Source organism: Gambusia affinis, linkage group LG12, assembly GCF_019740435.1.
Source record: "Gambusia affinis linkage group LG12, SWU_Gaff_1.0, whole genome shotgun sequence".
NCBI lineage: Eukaryota > Metazoa > Chordata > Actinopteri > Cyprinodontiformes > Poeciliidae > Gambusia > Gambusia affinis.
Window position 1 is genome coordinate 21,397,422 of NC_057879.1, and position 22,667 is coordinate 21,420,088.

At 38.4% G+C, this 22,667-nt stretch overlaps 1 protein-coding gene across 7 annotated transcripts in view; it reads left to right on the top strand.

The window, feature by feature from the left end:
- LOC122840863 (receptor-type tyrosine-protein phosphatase mu-like) overlaps positions 1-22,667 on the top strand; it is a 205,059-nt gene that overhangs the window by 88,041 nt on the left and 94,351 nt on the right. For all 7 annotated transcript variants that reach the window (XM_044133617.1, XM_044133618.1, XM_044133619.1 and 4 more), the window contains exons 9-12: positions 7,449-7,757; positions 11,005-11,114; positions 15,542-15,743; positions 16,777-16,879. In XM_044133617.1, the coding sequence (XP_043989552.1) occupies positions 7,449-7,757; positions 11,005-11,114; positions 15,542-15,743; positions 16,777-16,879 (724 nt within the window). The remainder of the gene's footprint in view (positions 1-7,448; positions 7,758-11,004; positions 11,115-15,541; positions 15,744-16,776; positions 16,880-22,667) is intronic.

A 22,667-nucleotide genomic window follows, 5' to 3' on the forward strand; every position in this document is an offset into this window, starting at 1 on the left:
ATATTACATGGTGTGCTTAACAACTGCACACTGCAGCACAGATCATATATTGTATAAAACCGAATGAATGATTTTCCCAATAATTTTAACCAACATTTCTTTGCCCGATATTGCAAAACATAACATTTATCCCAACTAAAATTTTTCTGAGTTAGAGTAACTTAAGAAAGGGCAATAGGTGATGCCAGGTCCCCATCCAAAAATCTATTAATATTATTAGTGCATTAGTTTTGTCTTATTTCAACTGTACTAAGATGTTTGCAGTAGAGATTAGCCAAAATAATACTTGGTAAAATTTTGTGGTTTTGTGTAGTTTTGTAAATTACTAAATCTAGCAGCTTCTTTATGGCCTTCTGATATGACAAATATAGCGAAAAATAATGTAGAAAAATTGTCAAATTAGAGGCATTGGGACTTTTCTGAGCACTGATGTAGAATGACTCAACTATATCTTCATGCATCACCTTAGCTGGTAGGGCGCAGCTTGTTTTCTCTCACACACTTTAACCCTCCATTTCTATTCAGCACTGAGAGAAGGAAGACATTCACCCATTCATCTCCACCTCCTACAGCTTCAGGGGGCTCATCAGACGCGGTGGCAGCCGAGCCAGGTCTACTGCCAGCGCTCATTCTGTGGTTTCAATTTGATCCAGGGCTCTGCTGGCCCCTCTGCCCCTTATCCTCACCCATCCCGGCAGTCTCATTCATCACGAGGCCTATAAAGAAAGGACTTGATGGAGTGAGGAGCAACCTCCACCATTCAATAAATCCTTGTGATTATCCACGCCTCCAAGGTGTACGTGTGTCAGAAGTGCAGGCATTTGTCTCTGACTTTATTATAGGTGCAGAGGTAAATGTTGGAACACATGAGGTTCTTTACATTGGCTTTTAAGGTTGTTCTTTATGACGTGTTCATGCTTCAACCCTAAAGCTTTTGTTTGATTTGATACATGTGAAGACAGCTAAAGTATTAGTTTTATTTGTCTTAGCTTTAAGTCTTCTGTCTCTTATCACTCATTTGTATATTCACTTAAAAAATGTTTACAAAGGCTTAAGGAAAATTTTTCTGTCTCAAGGGCTTGATCAGCATTGACAGGAAATAAAGCTCATTCAGCAAAAAACATCTAAGAATAAAACTTAGGGCCCAACCAAGAATTTCAGTTGGAAGCAGCACAATAACAGATTAGACAACTGTTTGATAAATAAGGATCTCTAAAATTTTAGAAAATATTCATTTTTTTCAGTTTAAATTAAAACTTGCATTAAAAGTCCATTAAAAGTGTCAACTTTGCATTAAAAGTGTTATTATTTACCAAATGACACTTCATGACAACAGTCATGACCATTCATGAAGATCCTTCATGTTCATAACTGGAGTTATATTTTGTTTCTCACAGTAAAATATGTCAGTCTTTTGCACACCCCTTTAAATACAATGTTACCAAATTTAGTTTCTCCAAATCTGTTTTTAGTTAGGAATATGCAAAAAAAATAACATTTTAAACTGCAAGAAATTCTTACTGGTTCACATTGATATTATAGCCAAACTGAGTCAGTGACTGTATTGGACTGTGGTGATTTGATGACAGAAATGTAATGTGTGTCTGTCATCAGATAAAAGGTGTTTTTTGAGCTTTGGGTACCAATATGGATGTATTAAAAAAAGAAGCCTAAAAATGGCGATTTGAGGAACGCCGAGTGTGATCTTTGTTGGCAGAGTTAAACACACAGTTTATAAAGACAACAGAGTATAAAAACTGGTTTATAACTTGTCTTTACCACTGACTATTTTATTTAACCAGGAATGTCAATTCAATTCAGTTTATTTTTCTAACGCCAATTCACAACAAATGTCATCTCAATGCACTTTACAAAACAATCAATGTCTAATCGAGATACGGCACCTCCTGATTTCCTGTTGAAAAAACTCTGCAAAGCATTTCTATATAAATACCTGCGTACAGTTTTAACAGAAATACTGACTCACACTGGTATGTAGAATAAAATTTAGCAACGTCTAAATCTGAGGCATAAATTTACAAATATGTGTCAGGTTTAAGACATTTTTTAAGAATGAAAACTAAAAGAGGCATAGCCTGTACTTCTGTCTATGACAGCACTGCACAGCTTCGTTTTAGTGATCACCTCAGGGAAAAGTGTTGCATTCACATTTCTTTCACTTTCCACTTTTCAAGTCATCACTTAAAATTTGCATCAATGGGAAATGAAACCACTGACTCTATTTCACACACCCAACCACTTCCATGTCAGTCTTGTCCCTCTTCGTTCTTCGCCTCCAGAGGATTGCATAGACAAGCACACTAGGAGGTTGATGGAGCTTTGATTGTCAGTTATCAAGACCTATCATTATTGGCCGCTTTTCTGGGATATGAAAATGATTTCGTAAGTGTGAAACCCATGTCATTACCTCAGTTGTCCGCAGCAACATCACTTTGGATGTAATAAAAAGAGGCAAACAAATGCGTTCGCCTGCCAAGCCCACCCAGCTCAAACAGAAATGCAAAGCAAAGAGAGAGAAAGGTGGTGAAGGCAATCAGAGACAGCGCTGCTTAAACTGGAACACTTAACATGAAAACATTTTTCAAACTAAATTTTAATCTCCAATATCATCTTTATTGTTTCCTCAGCAGCTGTGTGTATGAGTAAGAACCTCAGCTGACATCTCTGTGTAAGCAATCTGACCAACTAAGTACCATCCTGTGAAAGTAAAAGCATTTCTCTTTTTTTTCTTCAAATAACAAGCACTCCCTCCTCCTCCTCAACCTGAGCACCATTTCATCTTGATGAGACGGCAACTAGGCTCTGGAGTCGCATTGACTTGCTTGGGGTTTCTAATCATTGTCGTCTTTTCTTCCCCTCCTCCCGGGTCTGTTTCCTGAGCCAGGGAATGGAAGCCCACGCCAGCGCCAGGCTTTTCTGCTCCCAATCGATGCGGATCTGATAAAGATCCCTGGCTTTCCAAACGACTCGCACGCAGCAACGCCTGAGGAAGATCTGATAAGTGATTCTCTCTGAATGTACGGCTGGAAAGATGCTGAGGAAACCAGACGTGCGCTGCTAAGCACACATATGGAAACTCTTTCACTCCTATAAGGCTGTAAACACACTGGGAAAACACACATTGCTCCCCTTATACACACACACTTGTCTGCCAGTAAAGTGGCTGTGCTCCAGACATGCCCAATTTGTTTCCTTTCATCCAGGACTAATGTCTTGCTCTACCCAGGGGCTAAGTGCCCCATTTGAAGCCCCTACGAGGACAGGCGGTTGCAACACGCGGTTATTTGTTGTTTTTGTTTTAGATTTTATGAAACCACATCATCTCTGCTGCTGGTGCATGCATGTAAGCGGGGGAACAATCGAATTAGTAGCGGACAATAACATGCTGATAATTTCTAGAAACATTTTTTAAATGTCACATTGTAATGACGAATGGGAAAAAAAAAACAATCACTAATAGTCCTATGTAAATGTCATATTCTAATTATTCAATTACACCTGCAAGTGTGGGCCAGGTGATAATTTGACCGCTGCTTGGAATACCAATCTGGCTCTCGCCGGAGCTCCGGCGTAAGATAGACCCCAGTAATTTCCTGCTCCGAGGAATGCTTTCACAGTCATTATTATAAGTCTATTCCACTGGAAATATCTGCCATACTGGAGAGATATTAGAGTCATATTTTCAGTACTTTCACCCCAATGTCGCCTTCAGTGGGTGATATCTTGAGAGAGATATCACCCACTGTGAATTGAGAGAATTGGTAAAATAAAAAACTGGTGTGGGTTTTTAGTGATGGCTCTGTTATTCTCTGTTGTGATTTGTCTGCGTGTTTCCCTTACTAAAGCCTCTTACTCCTCAGTTAATAAAACTAAACTAGCAGTCACAGTGGTCTGGGGTAAGAGGCTCAGCTCATCAGTTGTCATTCACGGGGTTATGGGCCTGTTAGAAAATAGCTGCATTTTTGCACAAAAGGGATTTAAAAAGGATGCGAGCTACTTTAGAGTGACACATTCATTTCAGATTAAGGAGAGCAGAAAAAAGGGGAGGGGAGTTGTATTCCCACTTTATTTTTTTTTCCTATTTTTTTTATTATTATTATTTAACCATGACCCTTATCCGAAGCAGCCGGGGCACCTTGTTGTTCATGCAGATGATATCATTCTGAGTCACGGTTTGCACGTTGGGTTTGGGCACCCAGTGCAGATCCTCACATTTTTACTGCCTCCCTCAGACAGCTGGCATTTGCACTACAGGGGACCACAAGGGCAACCAACAATTAGCCTTTTCTCCACAAAAACTCCAGACAAAGACTGTTGAATAATCATAAAAGTAGCTTGAAGAATGGGCAGTTATACTTTCAGGACCTGCTTCACTTGTGCATGTAAGGATGAGAGGAAATACCTAATGTTCCAGAAACTAATAAAAATTCAAATTTATATAATGTCATTCTTCTTATTCTTTGTTTGACAAGCACTAGCTCCCTCCATGATTATATTTTGCAGAAGTGCTTTCCATTCTGGCATCTCTCCACTGGCCAGAATTGCAGTTCAGTGGACGAAATCTGTGGATGTTCCACGATGATGGAAGTGTGACATTCTTCCTGAACGCTCCAGGATTGGACTCTCCCAGTCAGCCGCTTGTGCACGTCTGCTTGAGGTTCACACTTTGGCGCGTTTGTCACTTTGAGAGCATCTGGTTTAATTTGATTTCTGAGCTTGGCTACCCTGCAATTCTCTGTGCTTTTAGTGTAACCGTTGCCTACTGGGTGCAGCCAACAGATAGTTCCACAAATAAAAGGGTTTAAACTTCTATTTTCTGCATCGCTTTGCCCTGCATTGCAATCAACTCAAAGAGGCCTGTTTGCTTGTTGCCAGTTTTATGGCAAAATCTCTTCATATTGCAGTATGATTAAATGGGAATGATTACATTCATTGGCACAGTTTACGATTTGTGACTGACCAGCTTTGTACATCTTTTTGCCAAACCTTCTTTGAAAAATAACTCCAGCAGTTAGATTGGATTGAGAGCATCTCTGAGTATCATTTTTCAGGTCTTACCACGTCTGGTTATCAGTAGGATTCAGGTTTGCAACTTGGCCAGGCCATCCTAGCTCTTCAAATGTGTGCTCTAAGTCATTCCAATATCATTTTTGCTGCATGTTTAAGTTTGTTTTTTCACTGAAAGGCAACCCACCCAGATCTCAAGCCTTGACCAAACTCTCACAAGTTTTGTTCCACAACTGCCCTGTATCTATTTGGCTTTACCATTCTTCCCATGGACTCAGACCAGTTTAACTGCACTTGCTGCATAAAAACATTCCCATACCATGATTCTACCACCACCATGCGTCGCCTCTGGGTTGCCTCTCCGATTTTTGCTCAATTTAGCCGGACAAGCTTCAAAGTAAAATTGTTAAATGAATTGAATCACAATTGTCATTGCAAAATCAGTGTGTGCAGCATCGCAATTGCTAATTACGACTTTGATAAAGTACTTGTTAGAATATAATTTATGCTTTTCATATAAGTACATTTGGTATTTGGCATTAACTTATTTCCCACACCACTTGTATTTCTGCAGTGGACGAGATGCTTCAAGAGCCAAAAGTTGTTTGGACATTATAAAATGATTAAAATTAAGCAATTAAATATTTTTCTTGGAATCATGCGGCCCTTGTCTAAGGTTTTGACATACAGATTTATTTCCCTTTCCAGAAAATGCATTGAACATGTGAGATGTTCAAAGTTTGGGATATTGTTTCATAACCTACCCCTGCTTTTAACTTTTTCACATCTTTATTTCTTCTGAGGACTTTACAGGACAGATGGATTTATAAAGAGATTACAATATGTACAGGCTGACTCTTCTATTTCTGGAGGCACTTGGCTGTACCGGTCTGTATTTATATTAGATTTAAAAAGGCTGATTACATACATCATTCTATATTACATAAAATCCCAATGAAATGCATTGACGTTTGTGGTGATGTGACAAATTTTGCAGAGTTTAAGGGTTATAAAAATTGCTTTAAATGCCACAACTAAAGTTCAGATTTACAAATTAATTATTAATTGATACTTGATGTCAACATTTTATTCATGAATAAAACGCTAAAGTAAAAATTCTCTCCCTTTTGTTGCACTTTTTTGCTGATCTATATGAGCATTTCTTGTAGTGTTGCTTAGGGAAGGATGCTTTTCATCTACCTTCTCGCCGTTTGCTCCGTTCTCTATAATGCTGCATGTTCAGATCTCTTCCCGATCTCTTTAACAGCGTTTCCTTCCCCTCTAATTTCATCTGCTCTATAAAAGCACAAGAGATATCACGTCTTCTCCTTGTGAAATCTACAAGTGTTCAATCTTTAATTCAATGAGGTGCTCTTGTCTTTCCCACTTGCACTTTCAGTTGAAAGGCTTCGTTCGTCGGGACTTTTCCTCAGCTGGGCTCTCAGTTGATACAGGTGCTTTCAGAAAATGAAGCCTTTTGCAGGAACAGATGAAGCTGTCTATCTTGTTTGCAGATTACTGCTCGCATTTAAAGCCCCTGTAGAGATGAGGAGCAGGCCAGAGATCGAGTCCAGTCTAGTCTTCTCCCCAATCCTCAAAACTCACCTCCAGAATGTTAAACATGGCTGCCGTGGGTGCCTCTGAATCGCTGGACTGTGTCTCCAGGGGGAACAGGGAAATTGAGCCCTGGCTCTTCCTAATAGGTGGTAAAGTGTTAAGTTCCAGAGAAATGGACTGCAAATTTAACCTGGAATGGAAATTGATCCCATTACCTAGTGCTTGGACTGCTGGGAGAGGTAGCGGGGCGGGGGGGCGGGAATGAGATGATAACTGAACACAGAATGGAAAGAAAAGAGAGATGGAGGAGAAGAAAGGAAGAGAAAATGGAAAAGCCATAGAGAAAAGGCAAGGAGACACGGAGCGTATGTGATTAGAGGTGATAGGATGGCAGCGGGTGTTGTCTCCTGCCTAGACTGACAGGCTGGCTGACTCTGTATCAGTGTGGTGCTAATAGCTGATCGCCACTAGGCCAGATGGAAAATAGAATGGAAAAGGCAAAAGGAGCTGGCAGCCAGCAGGCTCTGAAGGGATGATACACCTCCTGCTGGGGGTCTCCACCAACAGATCTGTGGCGTCTTGGTGAGTGGCGCTTCTGTGAGACCAAGTTAGCAACGGTGATGGGATTTGGCAACACTCAGGCTTTTCAGAAATGCAACGGCTTTGAAAGTTAATAACGTTACAGGAGGATTCGAATCACAAATAGATTAAATATAGTATGTTTAATATGAATTAAAGCTCTTTTCTTGGTTAATATCTTATTCCTGCTTTATTCCTCGGATAGATCCTGCCCTGTCTTTTAGTTCCTATTATCAATCATCATGGTGCATGCTCACACTACTTTCTTTCTCCCTTCTCCCCAGAACCCATGCATGGCCCGCGGCGCCTGGAGGTTGTGGACATCCAGTCCAGACAGGTGACCATCCGCTGGGAACCGCTGGGCTACAACGTGACCCGCTGCCACAGCTACAACCTGACCGTCCAGTACCGCTCCAGAGTGGCCGGCAAGGAGGAGACCAGGGAGGAGGTGTGCTATGAAGCCCAGAGCCGTGACCCGCAGCACACCATCCACAATCTGACACCCTTCACCAACCTCAGCGTCAAGCTGGTGCTGCACAACCCAGAGGGGGTGAAGGAGAGCACCGAGCTGGAGGTCCAGACGGATGAAGATGGTAAGTGAAACAAAATCATCTGCATACAACAGTATATTACTACTCATATGGTAGCAGCACTTCTATTAGTAGCTATATTAATATATGAAAGTCTGTATAGCAGTATTCCCTCTGTTGAGACATTTATTTTTAGAAATAAATATGTTTCTCATTCTGTTTTTTTATTATTTACATCATTATGCACACATAAATAATGCTTAAATAAATCTCCATTCAATTCCATGCTTTCTATAAACTGAAAACTAACCCTGAATTATGAAGATATTTTGCTAAATTATGAGATCATGAAACCATTTTAACATGAAAAATGTGTCTCTTAAAATCAAGATACCATCATCCAGGTAAACTGAGGTTGTAAATGGCGGCTCCATCATAACTTTCCTATTTTTAGAAGTCACTTTGATTTTCCACCACTAATTTAAACATACAGTTGGATGGCCATGTTTTTAAAGCAGGGGTGTCAAAGTCAAATGGACGGAGGGCCAAATAAAAAATTTAGCTACAAGCCGAGGGCTGGACTGATCGAATGTTCATTGAAATTTTTTTAAATGACGCATATAGTCTAGTGAACCTAATTGAACCTACTGAAAACCTAACAAATATATTCCAATATGATCAGATAAATAAAGCAATATTTTCTTATGGCTCTGACAGTAATCTTTAATTTTCAACAGACACAACTGAAATATTTTAAAAATATAATTGGATTGAAATACAATAAAATAAAGTGCAAAACTCTATTAATCAAAAACAACACTTTCATCAAGGAGAAGTAATATGCAGTGAAAACAAATATTAAACTTTAACTTTTAAACTTGAACTGAGTAAAACCTCTAAATATAAACTCTAAACCTTGTTTGAAACCCCCGGTTCTCAGTGTCCACCTTCCTTTTTGCCATTTTTGATGGGTATCTGAAAGTTAATTTTACAGTTATGCTGACGACTGCTGTGCTAATAACCCTTCTAGACCGGACGTGTCGCCGGCGACACGTCTAAATTTGCAGTACCGTAATTCCGCCACACGTAGCGCTAAGTGGAAAAATTCCAACGGTTTCTGAAAGGGGAGACGTTGCACTTTCCAGCAAGTATCGGGTTAATACGGTAACTTCGCAGCTGCAGAGAGTGTAATTAATCCGGGGGGCACTCGTTTAATAGACGGTATATTTCGGCAATAACTTGGTGGATATTGAAAGTTCTGGTTGTTATGGATACATGGGTAAGTACATCATCTCACAGAACATTTAAAGAACTACTTACAGTTCAAATAAGGAAGATATTCTTTTTCAGACGGGGTGCCGGCTTGCTGCGGTCTGCGGGCCGGTTCTAATAATAAATCAAGATCATCCCAGGGGCCGTAAAAAATCTTCTCGCGGGCCGGATGTGGCCCGTGGGCCTTGACTCTGACATATGTGTTTTAAAGCAACCAACTGCAAGCTAGCTAAATGAGCATGTAGCCTGAGGGGGTGGGAGGTCAAGTTTGCTGAAAAAAAAATCAATAAATACTGCTAAAATATTCAAAATCAATAAGTAAATATAACAGATAACATTAGTATAACTGAACTCCATATAGTCTTATGAGAGCAGTAAGAGTAATTGATCCACTCAGAGACCAATTAAACCATATTGGACATTATTCTGGAATTACTCTACTTTTCCTCAAGATTATCGTTTTATGATAATCCCATTCCTATCATACACAACAGACACATAATAAGGTATTGCCTTGCTTAGAGCCATAGGAAATAACAGAGTTGTTTGTTTCATTCCAGGCTGCTGTATTAATACAATAATATCTATTACGCTGCTACAAAGACAATGGTTATGGATTTTTATGGTATTTTTTATTTGCTGACAATTATTTTAGATCCAGATGTTCTTGTGAATGTGTTTGCCGCATTTATTCTTTACAGGGTATAAATTATGATTTCTAAAATTGTAAGTTTTAGTGTTAGTGTTGCTAGTTTTAAGCCATTAAAATTAAGAAACTTTCACCAAACTTACACAAACGATACCTCTGTATTATTCACCATTTCCATTAGATGTGCCCACAAATTTTTTTAACAAGCAAGAATAAATAATTGCCACACAGTAAACAGCCGTCAACACAGTTTGGGTTGTTGAGATGATTTAACCATATTTTTTTTCCAGTTTGACTCTAGCATGTTGTGTTGCTGCTGCACCTCCTTCAAAGATGAAAGAGGTTCTGTGTTGCCTCAGCAGACACAGGAAATGAACTCCACTGAAGTCTCAAGGAACGCTGGCCGCCTGATAGCTAACAAACAAGCTCAGATGACGAAAAGAGAGTCATGTCTGGCTCAGATATCTCTGCTTGAAAACTTAAAAGTGGCAACTGTTTCTTGCTATCTGACTGCTTTGGGTGTCTGTCTGTTTGGGACCCCGTGGGAAAGAGTGAACAGACAGGGTGTAGTGGTTGTTGAGTTCTTCAAGATACATCCTGGAGAAAACTAAAATAAAATAAAATGTCTCCTCATCATTCTGTCCCACTTCCAGAATGAAAGCTATTCACATGAGGGGTTAAAGAGGCAGATTTTTGACACGTTGTTTCAGTAAAAATAAACCCAGGTGAATATTTAAAATTCTCTCTTTTTCTTCTGGCATCTGAAAGGTATACCCCTGTGTGCTTCAAATGAGCCAATCAGACTTTACCTTACTGCTAAGAGTTCTACGTTTTCTCTCACGTCTGACCTGCCATTTCTGATTTTTACCAATTCAGATGTTTGTTTGTTTTTTTTTTGTTTGTTTTTTATTCAGAGGACTGCTATAAAGAAAGTAGCAGAGGAAAAATGTTTTGTATGTTCTGTGACGCTTTGGTCCAGTAAGCAATTTTCCTCACAACTTAATCGGATATGAATAAACTCAAAAAGATTAATCAAAGTAGATGCTCTTAACTTATTTATTTTCCATGCAGTAAATTTATAGAAAAATGCTAATGAGAACTGATCCAGGGAAAACTGGCCAATTGGACTTCTGGATATTTCATTGGTGGATCTCTGATTCCAATTTTGTCAACAGCAAGAAAGCTGATGAATTTTTAGAAACATTTTTATTGACAGATTGACATCAGTGGGAGGAGAAAAGCTATATAAAGTTATTCTATTTACAATTTAGACAAACTAAAGACAGAAATCTTAAATTTAACCCAAATTAAGTGTTTTTTCCCTTGAAAATGTAATTTTTACCTCCAGTTTTGTAAAATACAAACATGTCTGTGTGTTTTCCGCCACAGTGCCAGGAGCTGTTCCTCTGGACTCCATCCAGGGGAGTCCCTACGAGGAGAAGATCATCCTGAAGTGGAGAGAACCAGCGCAGACGTATGGAATCATCACACAGTTTGAGGTACGAAAGCACCAAAGACCCGTAAATTAACTTTGTAAATTGGCACCAGCTAAATAAGTTGATTGCTGGCTTACTCCATAATAAATGAGCAGCAATTTTTTTAGGGAGCTTTTGGTTAGAAATATAAATATTTATGAATTGATTTATCCCAGTCTGCTAGAGGTGCTTAGTGTAATGTAGATTCAGATTCTTCTATCATTAACTTTGGTTCATTATCGTGTTTTATTCTCTTTGTTTACCATACAAACTATTTTGCGGCTTGATTTTGCTCCTTTGACCAGACACCATTTTGTACTTTCATAGTTTTTGACAGGTCCTTAAAAAGTGAGAAAGACCTAAAGTGCAAAACAACCAAAGTGCAGAATACAGGACAAGTGGGGAAAATGTCCTTTAAGAGTGGCCCAAATTGAATTGAGTTACTCTCTTTCTTGTGAATATTTCAAAAACTGCCTCTTGTATTGTTGTATTTTTGGCTGATATCAAAATTTGCTTGCTGTTCTTTAAGAAGGCTTATACTTCTCTATGCACTGTAGTTTTGGAAAAGGCTTGTTCTGAATTTTATTAGCAAACTTCATCCTTTTGTACTGCTGGACTAATCTGACTTCAAAAGAAAATGCAGTTTCTAAAATACACGTTAACACGACACAGTTCATTACAGAAAGACTCTGTCCAGGAGCCTCTTTACTCATGGATAATGGAGTCTCAGCAGAAACTTACGGTGTATGATATGTACACACTGACCTTAACCAACTTAAGGTGGAAGTAATCCACCAGCTTTCCCCACAGATTGATTCTCCTCGGTCGATCTTTCCTCTTGTCACCGTTTGCTCCAGTCTGACAGCCCTGCTCCTCTTACAAGCTCGGCAGATTAAGTAGTGAAAGAAATGTAAACTGTGCTCCTCCGTATGCCACTTTCCCCGACAGACAGGTTCGCCATCAGGTCACTCAGATATAAAATATTCTCTGTATGCCTATGTTTATTCAAGTGTGCAGTGCAGTGTTGTGTGTTCCTCGCAGTTATATGCAGGGACAGCGTGTCGGCAGAGTGCAGGAAAACAAAGAATGCCATGTTTGCTGCGCACGTAATTGCTTTTAGAGAAACATGTTTCAGCTGTTTGTCTTTGTGAAAAATTCAGAGTGCAGGTAAAAGCATTCAGGGCCTGCCACATGGTCTGCACTGGTGATCTGTCAGGTTTGCTCATATTTATCTCAGGGCAAATATGCTTCATATTATAAAACACCTACCCCAGGCTATAATAATATGCATGCGGAGCAGCAATTAAATCTCTGTCTTAAAAGCTTTAACAACATAATAAAATATGGAGAGAGCTATAAGTCACTGACATTATGGCATTTGGAGGTTTTAATACACTGACAACCTTCTTTTTTTATTTTAGAGGAAATATATTGCTAATATTCACATCATCTTGTTTAAAAGAGGATGACAGATGAAGATTGTAACCAAGCCAGCAGCTTGCTCCAGGTATTGCTCTGTGATCTGGTTGATGTAAGGAAAAAACTTTGAGAGTTCTGCTGATATAAACCAGGAGCTGCCTACTGTAGTTTCAGTATCATTCTTTAATTTAAAACAGTTGAAAAACTGCTGTTTGCTGCAAACATAACCAATGTTTGTAGAAAGTTCAAAGAAGTAAAGTTCCATTTCAAGCGTATTATTTTTTCACCTGAAAACTCAAGCGGAAGGGAAATAATCTGAAAAAAGTGTTTTGCATTTGTACTAAAACCCCTCTGACCTCCTGGTACCAACCTTTGCTGCAGTTACGTCTCCAAGTCTTTTGTTATGTCTTTGTGAGGTTCTCACAATCCAGACACTGATCTTCTTTTCCCAGTCTTCTTCGTAAAATAAACTTAAACACATGCAGATTTTATGTAAAATGTCTCTGAACATAAATATTTAATTTTTATTGCAAATCCTAAATTGGATTTATGTAACAGCCTTTGCTCTGGTCTAAGCCACGAGTCTTAAATACAAATCTGTCTTCCTAATGTTTTGATTCAGGCGGCTTTCTAGCAGATTCGCCATTAAAAGCTGCAGGACACTGAGCTCAGGGAGTTTGAACTGTTGTCTTGTAGCTTTCCTGTCTAGTTAGGATTGTTCTAGTAAACCTTTCTTCCAGTCTTGAGTCTTGTGCAGCATCGAAATGTTTTTTTTTTTTTCTTAGCTCCATTTATCTTTTTTTCCTTCATCTTCTCAGAGATGCTTGTGTTTTGACAGGAACGCCCTGATTTGAACTTTAGTGTACATTTTTATTGTATAATATTAATACAGTCTATAAAATTATAAGTTGATGAAATATTTTGTTTGTATAAATCAGGGGTGTCAGACTCCAGTCCTCAAGGGCCACTGTCCTGCAGTTTTTAGAAGTGCCACAGGTAGAAAACACTGGAATAAAATGGTTTAATTACCTCCTCCTTGTTTAGATCAGTTCTTAGCTTAGAATAATTAAGTCATTAGCTTTGCTAATGACTTAATTATTCTATTTAGGTGTGGTGCAGCAGAGGCACATCTAAAAGTTGCAGGGCAGTGGTCCTCATGGACTGGAGTTTGACACTTGTGGTGTAAATGGAAACGTTAGCTTTTTTAAATTAGGGCTACTGTGATACAATTGAAAAGAGGAAACGAACTGAAAACAGCAATATTGACACTGACATTGAACACTAACTATAGATTATTTAAAATTCAGCTTGTTATCCCTGATATTTTTACTGTATGTGTAAGAGGAAAAACTAGTTCTTGATTTCCATCCAAATTTCTTTCTAAAATCTCATCTCTTTTTTATATTTGTTTCGTCTTGTGAGCTGGATCTATCCTTTCACCGTTACTTTGTTTTCATAATTGCAGCTTCTCTCTGTCAGATTGTCTTACTCCACAATCTACAAACACAATCTGTTTCCCATTTTGCTTTTTTCCATCAGTTTGGATAGATTTTCTTAACAATGTTTTTTTTTTTCTTTAAAATTTCCTCGCATTAAGTATTTCAGGGATGGTAAAATCATTTGTGTTATGAAAGCCATTGAATTGGTCATTTACCTCCCTCAGGTTGGAAAAATGTAAGCCCAGCTAAATGAAACGGCGTGATGTATTGGGTCAAATCAGCCCCCAAATTAATTTGCTCAAATAATTCTGCGGCATTTTTTCCTGTCAGATCCATTAGGATTGTGAAAACCTGCCCAGTGTCGACAAGTCATTTCCAACTCCTCTGCCTGCAATGTTATGATATTGGTTTTTGGCATCACAGACTCACTTCACAGACAAAGACTAAATGAGAAAGCCTTGAAGCATTTCAAAACTTGATGGACACAAATTATGCAGCACTCCAGATTCCCTTTGTGTCCTTTAATTGGAATTATAATGGAGGTTTTCTTTTTACATGCAGAGGCATTTTCTTAAAGTAGGACTTTAGAATTATTCAAAATGAATATTAACAAAAACACTCACCTTAATGCTTCCCTCCAGAATGCTCTGTGTTTATTAATGGAGGAGAAATACATTAGAGTATTTGGTCTGTCTTTGAAATCACCAGCAGGGATTCACCTTTGCCTTGAAAACATGTCACTGCTTTTACAGTCCCCATCTCCACAGGTCATTTCTGCGTTTTTTTTTTTTGTTTTGTTTTTTTCATATGTACTTGTACACGTATGAAAATCTTTTACAGGCTGAGTTTCCACAAAGCAATTCTGTGGTGTAGTCTGACTTGTTAAATACTTGTGAAGCAAACTGAATTCGTTCAAATGAAAAACATAATAGAGAACATTAATTTAAACCACATTTTCCTGCTCATCATTCTCTGCAATTGCAGATCTTGGGTGAAGCTAAATTTGGGGGTCATGCAACTGAAAAAGCTCGTCTTAAGGTTGTTAAAGTTGGCTGACATTTAAGAGCCAAGATGCTGAACATGTCCATCCATCCATCCATTTTCTTTACACCCTTCTTCCCTAAATGGGGTCGGGAGGGTTGCTGGTGCCTATCTCCAGCTGTGTCCCGGGCGAGAGGCGGGGTTCACCCTGGACAGGTCGCCAGTCTGTCGCAGGGCAACACAAAGACATACAAGACAAACAACCATGCACACACACACACACACCTAGGGAGAATTTAGAGAGACCAATTAACCTGACAGTCATGTTTTTGGACTGTGGGAGGAAGCCGGAGAACCCGGAGAGAACCCACGCATGCACAGGGAGAACATGCAAACTCCATGCAGAAAGATCCCCGGCCGGGAATCGAACCCAGGACTGCTGAACATGTGCCATAGCAATACTCTCACATTCTTCATGTTTAAATCCATAATATTTTTTTGTGTTGCCAATTTAGATGTTCCTCTCTTGCAAAAAAAAAAAGAAGCAAAAACCAGAGTTTCCAGGGCAACTAAAAGAATATTCTCTTTCTTTTTTTTTTTATTTAATGCTAGATCTCCTATAAGGCGGTGAGCTCCTTTGACCCCGAGCTGGACCTCTCCAACCAGAGCGGGAAGGCTGTGAAGCTGGGCAACGAGACCACCCACGTGTTCACGGGCCTCTATCCGGGCTCCACGTACTCCTTCACGCTGCGCGCTAGCACAGCCAAGGGCTACGGCCCCCCTGTCATAACCCAGTTCACCACCAAAATTTCAGGTCAGCAGGGTCAATGGAGTCCTGGTGTCACTAATGCAGAATATGTTGTGCAACCCTCACTGCTGATGGAGATGCTAAACATGACCTTCTTTTTTCATTTGCAGATAAAATTTGATAGGACAACACATAAATCTTTACCACTTGCTTTAAACATAGCAACAGATTTTGGACTTAAATAGTTTTCTTTTTATTACATGTTTAGCACAGTAAATTAGAATAGAACAGTTGTTCATTTACTTAAGATGAAACTCATAAAATATTAATTTTATGAGCAACATTTCAATCAGCTTTGTCAATTTTTTTTAATTGTTGTTAGTTTCTCTGACAAAAAAACATAAAACACAGGATGAATAATGAATTATCAGACATGTATATAATTAATTTATATACTAGCTTTTCACCACTTCATGATCTGCTAAGTCATACTTGATTACTTCAACCTGTTCATAGACTGCAGGTGGACATAAGCATTTTTTCTATAATCTGGTACAATGCATCTCTCCTTTAAGCAGGTTAATGGAATGTATATTTTATCTGTATAAATAAATAAACAGTATAAACAGCATTTAATGCAGAAATAGTAAGATATGGCCAATACTTTGGAGGGTTATGAAAATTTTAGAGAATATTCCCATTAGTTAACATTCCTGTCAATATAGCTTTTCAGCTGTAGTCTCCAGGGCAGGTGACATGAGTACTATAAGACTTAAAATACAGTGCTTACATTCAAAAAATGCAATGTCCATTTAAAAAAAAAACTTATGTAATACAATTTCAGAGCAAATGGTCATATACATGACCATCCCCAACTATTTAGATAATTCATGTACTTTTCTCAAGTCTTGCGATTTTTTTAATCAAAATACCCGTTTTTGAAAATCTTTTCCGATAGCAAAAATTCATCAAAATTAACAGAAAAATTTAACTACATCACTGTGTTGAATGAATTTGCAGAACACAACATTAATGTAACTTTTTTCATCCGATTCACATGCCAAACTTTGATTCTGATCAAACCTTTCTGCTTGTTTAGCTCCCTCTATGCCAGCTTACGACCAGGAGACCTCTCTGAACCAGACGGACAACACGGTCACTGTGCTGCTCAAACCTGCCCAGAGCAGAGGCGCGCCCGTCAGGTAGGCTCCCACAATAACGACACAGACGAAACATCGCAGTGTGAAGAAAAGACAACACAATAAAACTCAGAATCACCATCAGCAACCTAAGAATTATCAAAGAGCCTGTTTCTATCAATACCCCTCTGTGAAAGTGAGTTACCAGGGAATTCAGCGCCTTACTGTACACATCTGAGCTTTATTTGTTTGTGGATTTTGATCCTGTAAAAAAAAAAAAAAAAAAAAAAAACAGCCTAGCCTTTGAAGATGAGAACAAAGCTTGGTAAAGCCAAGGCTAGCTTCAGGATCTCTCTCCTATATGTGTCTTTCATGTAGCACGCTGCCCACCCTGAGCCACCACAGGCTTCTGGGGGAGTGAGGGAATTTACCCTGCTTTGTGCTGAATATATTACTCATTATTAAGGAAAGACAGCAGGTGTTTCCTTTTAAAAGCCAGTTTATTGCATAAAAGCCTCTATTTTGGCTCATGAAGGCCCCTGTAGGTGTCTGGCAGGGGTTATTGGGCAGATTTTGTGTGATGTTATCTTACCTCAGCAAGCAGTAGGATCAATCAGCTTAAAAAATTAACTGAAAAAGGGCTACACTGCAATCACAAACAATTTTATGCACGCTAATTAGTCAGCACAGTCAAAGAAAATACATTTATTTTGACTTCATTGCATACAGGATCACATATCTTGTATAACTAGCAGTTCTTTAAGATTTATAACAGATTTGGTAAGGTGTATAACAGATTTGTGCTATAAAAAAAACATCTGTTCAGTCTGGTCTGGTCAGTTCTGCCTTTTTAGATCTCCTTTCAGAATGAGATTTTGTTTAATTTGGGTCTCTTGTCACTTTAAATCCAAATAAATTGCTGCTGGGCATGCCCTCCAATTCAGCATTTACACTGTGAAATTTCACACTGTCATGTGAAAATGACTGCAAATATATGCAGAATTATATAACTGTAGATCTTTCTAAAGCAAAAGTAGAGCCTCCTGCACAACCAACAAGAATACAGCAAATGGTTTCTGGATGGTAAGTCAACAACAAAAGACTTGTCTTTTCCAGCAGCCATTGTACAGCGCATACAGTGGTAAAAGCAACTGACCAAACATGATGGAAATAAGCTTTGATTGCAAGGTGATGGATTGGGCTTCACTGGGGTTGCTAGGTAACAGGCTGGGCTTCACTGAGGGTCATGGGTGAGGGGCAGTATCTGCTGATTTGTGACGTTATATTCTGAATGTTTTTGAAATGGATAATTTTCCAGACACCAAAAATTGACTGGATGTTGTTTGTTTTGTTTTTTTTGTTTTTTGTTTTTTTTATCTGCTTGGACTGTTTTTAGAAGGAGTAGAGACCCAAATCAAAGTATAGCAGTTCCCCTCTAAGTGATACAGAAATAGAGAAAACCAACTGCTCTCTTTCTGAATCAGGTTTTTTTTTTCAGCTTAAGAGTATTGTTTCTTTGGTTTTAGTGTGAGACTGTAACATGTTATATTTTTTAGATATTTTATGAGGGTATATTTTGGGACCATTGTTAAAGTTTAAATGTGTGCCATGTGACTGCAGCCATCTGCTTTCCCTTCCTTTACTAAGAATCGGGAAAGAACAATGGAGAGCAGAAGGCACTGTCCTAATTTTCTTTAAACCATTCTTTAAGAACAGAATGATGCATAACACATTATTTTTTTGGAAGACTAATATGGTACACAAGATCCAGTTTGTGGTGGATTATCTCTTCTTCACATATGATAAACAATGTTGTTGTTATCAAATATTTGATTCAGTAGTTGTAAATATTGTTTTTTACATTTTTTGTCATTTTATTGTATTTACTGTTGACATCAACTTTTTATTTAGACCAACTGTCTATGTAAGCTTTGATATATATATTGATATATATAGATTTCTTTATATAGAAAACTATCTTGATGTATGTTTCTTGTATCTGTCGGTACGTTGAAAAGAACAAAATCTTACCAAGTAGTTTTGGTCTAGTTTGTAGTGAAAATATCAGACTTGAAATAAGACAAAACTAACTTACAAATAACTTTTCAGGAAGAAACAGGAGCTTGTTTTGAGTAAATAATTCCTTAAAATTGGGAAAGAAGTACTTGTTCAATTGGCAAATTATTTCACTTATAACAAAACAGTTCTGCCTTGTTATAAGTGAAATAATCTGCCAATGGAACTGGTACTTTTCCTTCAATATGAAGGATTTACTTACTTAAAACAATCTTCTATACCTTGCTGAAAGGTTACTCTTATTTCAAGAGAATTAAGATATTTGCACTAGAAACTAGACCAGAAATACTTTTTAAGATTTAGTTTTTTGCAGTGTATCAACTAAACAATGAAGTAAATAAATAGAAATTTCAGTTTCTGGATGCAAAGGGTTTCTAGAAATGATTCCATAAATGATTTGGGTTCTGATACAATTGGTCAAGATTCTTTTAAGGTGTACATTTGTTTGGAGACGATGCATCCTTATCCTTTCACCTTATTATTAACAACAATGTGCTGCAGTATAAAAGTCTACTACATTAAACCCCAGTAACTACGTTGAAATTTGTAGCTATAATGTGACAAAATGTGAAAAATATTCGAGATAGAAAAGTACTTTTGCCAATCACTGCAGAACGCTAGGATAACAAGTAAACTCGCTTCTACACAGTGCTCTACAACGCCTTAAAGGAGAGTGACAAACACTTGGGCTTGCTGTAAAACTCAATTTTACACTATCAGCTCATGTGGGTCCTTTAAAGATTACAGCCTGGAGATCTTTAGTCAGGCTTGTCAGCTCATGTTTACCATATGTGCAGCTGTCCAGATAAATGCCCGGGCACCAGACGTGGAAGCCCGAGCAAGTAAGACGGAGTGATGGGTTTTTAATTTTCTCCCAGGTACAATTCAGATGGCCTTACCCAGGCTGCCATTCTTCCTGCAGAGTAATTACAGAGCTCTAATTATAATTAACAGAGGCTCAGAAAACTGGAGCTTCTACTCATTAGAACACTGGGCTCCTTAACTGTTTACCAATGGAGGGAGAGCGTGCCAAAAGGGAAGACAAAACTGAATTTAGTGTAAAACCTGTGTTGCTTTGGCTAATCTTCAACAAAAGTGTGCAGTGATGCTTTCCCTAAATGGTATCTGATGTATTTAAAATGTGGTCACACTCTGTGCTTGTGAATAATTGAAGAACAGAGAAAACAATGTGTTTTGATACAGATGTTTAGTTTTGCAGAGCATGAATGTTTAATGAGTCCCAAGATATTCCATTAAAAAAAATAATCCGTAAAGTTCACCGCACGGCACAACCGCAGCTCAAAACTAATTGAGGCATCCTTTGATCACAGCACAGCCTTCTCTCATCTAAACTTTAGAGGTCCACAGGTCTGCAGCTCTTTTCCCCACCTTCTCGCTTCTCTTCAATCTCTCAGGACGTAAAGGCCAGCGGGCAGTCTTGTTGTGTGCACACACCGTTTTCAAATATGCATTGCAAAAAGGAGAGGAAGCGGTAAAGGGCAGCAAACAGGAGAAATTGGGATTCAGATCCAAGAACAGATGCTGGTGTGCTTTTCAAGGTGCTTTCTACCTCCACCCTGTAAGAGAGAAATTGGGCTTTTGAAAAATTGAAGGTGACTGATTTTATTCAGAGGAGGATTCACTGTTTACCTGAGCATTGATGTAGATGTAGCGATTCCCCACATTCAAGGAATATGAAGATGGATGGACGAATTTTTAATCTGTCCAGCTTTCAGTCCATCTACTTACAGCTTTGGAAATAATTAAGAAGCCACTTAAAATCATCTGATTTTACTCCTTATTGGTCTATGTTTGAGTAAAATGAACATTGTTTTTTTTATTCTATGTACTACAGACATTACGACCACAAATTCAGAATTTATTTGCAGAAAATGAGAAATGGTCAAAGTAACAAAAAGATGGAGAGCTTTCAGACCTCAAACAAGTTCATATTCATTTCATTTAGAAACAACAATACTAATGTTTTTGACTAAGGAAGAGTTCACAAGTCAATATTTGGTGGAATAACCAAGAGGTTTTCAATGGGCTCTTAATTTTTTATAAAGCTTTATATCTGTTTGTTCATTAATTTATATATCTCTTAATATATCTATCTGGGTTTTTTTTTCATCCATCCTACTGTCTATTAATTTTTCTGTCACCAAACCTTTTTTTTCCATCCATTTATTTATTCTTCTATCTGGCCTTTGGTCCAACTTTAACTTGTTCCATCTTTCCATCTTTTCTATCCATAATTTTCTATCTTGAAAGCATTCTGTCCATTTACTGTTTGTCTCTAAATTCATCTTTCTATCCCTTGTTTCCACCTTTTTGTCCGTCTTTCCATGCAATCTGTGGGGGGGGGGGGGGGGGGGGGGGGGAGGGGGGGTTCAAGTGCTAAGACGTACATATTTAAAACCTGTCCTTGACAGAAATATATCCAGTAAAATTGTAAGAAACATTTATTTTTAGGATTGGTAGTAAGAATTAATCTGAGAGACTGATGAAGAAAATGTTGAAACCCCAATGTCCAATTAAATTTGACCTTTTCCATGCTTCTTCTTTCAACAGTAGTGAGTATCATGTTCTGATTTTCACTTTATAAAATTAACTTTAAAGGCCTGATGAAAAAAAAAAATTTGACATGGGAGAAACACTTATCCATTGCACTGCAGAGTAGAGCAGCATCAAGCTTGATTTGATAATGCAATCTTGCATGCTGATTGGGTTTAGGAGGCAATAAACCACCAGACGTTTGACTTTCAAGCATCAGATGTTCCAAACAGGAAGGGAAGCTGCACTGGAAGATCTCTTGATAGCACAGGCTCAAACAGATGACAAATACTGATTCCACTTAAGCAGAAAAAAAATGATATTTCAGATAAACATTTGCTGAAGGAATCAATATTTATTTCTATATGTATTTTTCATTTGTGTTATTGCTAATGAGTGTAACATTTCTAAGTTGGATTTTGTTCCTAATCTCCCAGGCCAATGTGTGAAGCCGGGAACATTTTTTACCAGAGGGGACACTGTTTCTTTAAGAGGATTAGCCAACTGTCTATCAGTCATGTCGTGTTAAACTAATGTTTGCAATGGCCCCTCGTCAGCGCCAGCATACGCCTCCTCACTCCGTAACATCAAAATAGATGTTTACATGCTTCTGCTGGGGAAAAAATTATTTGGAACGCTTTCCTTATTATCCACACCACTAAATCAGCCCTTCTCTCTCTTTCTGCAATAACCTTTGCCTTGAGCGTCTCCTCCAGCCTGTAGCAATAGATTATCTTTGCTTAACCGTGACCTGATATTAGTTAAGGGATTTTCTTGCAACCTAAAATAGGCCCCAACTTTCTTTGATCACAGCACAGCAAACCTTAATGACTATGCCTAAGTGTAACTTAACTTGCTGCTTTTCACAATTTAACAGTATGTAATCTATGGTATCTTCTAATTTGTTTGCTTTATTGCTTTTGCAGACACCAGGGGAAAAATAAAGAGTAAGAAGATGGAGGTGAGGAGGAAGGGTGCAGGGTCAGGAGAAAGCGTAACTTACAACCGCTTTTAAATCACACATATAGGCAGAGAGAGGCATCAGATTAACATTAACCCAAGACAGTGATTGAAAATGCCTCTCATCCTCATTCCGGGATCTGCTCAAACGGCCCGCAGTCCTCCCCCTATCAGCCCACATGAAAAATAAATCTGGGTTTCAGGTCACAATCCGGTCGATTTCAAGTCAATCCGCCATAATTGGTTGATGTCACACGGCGGT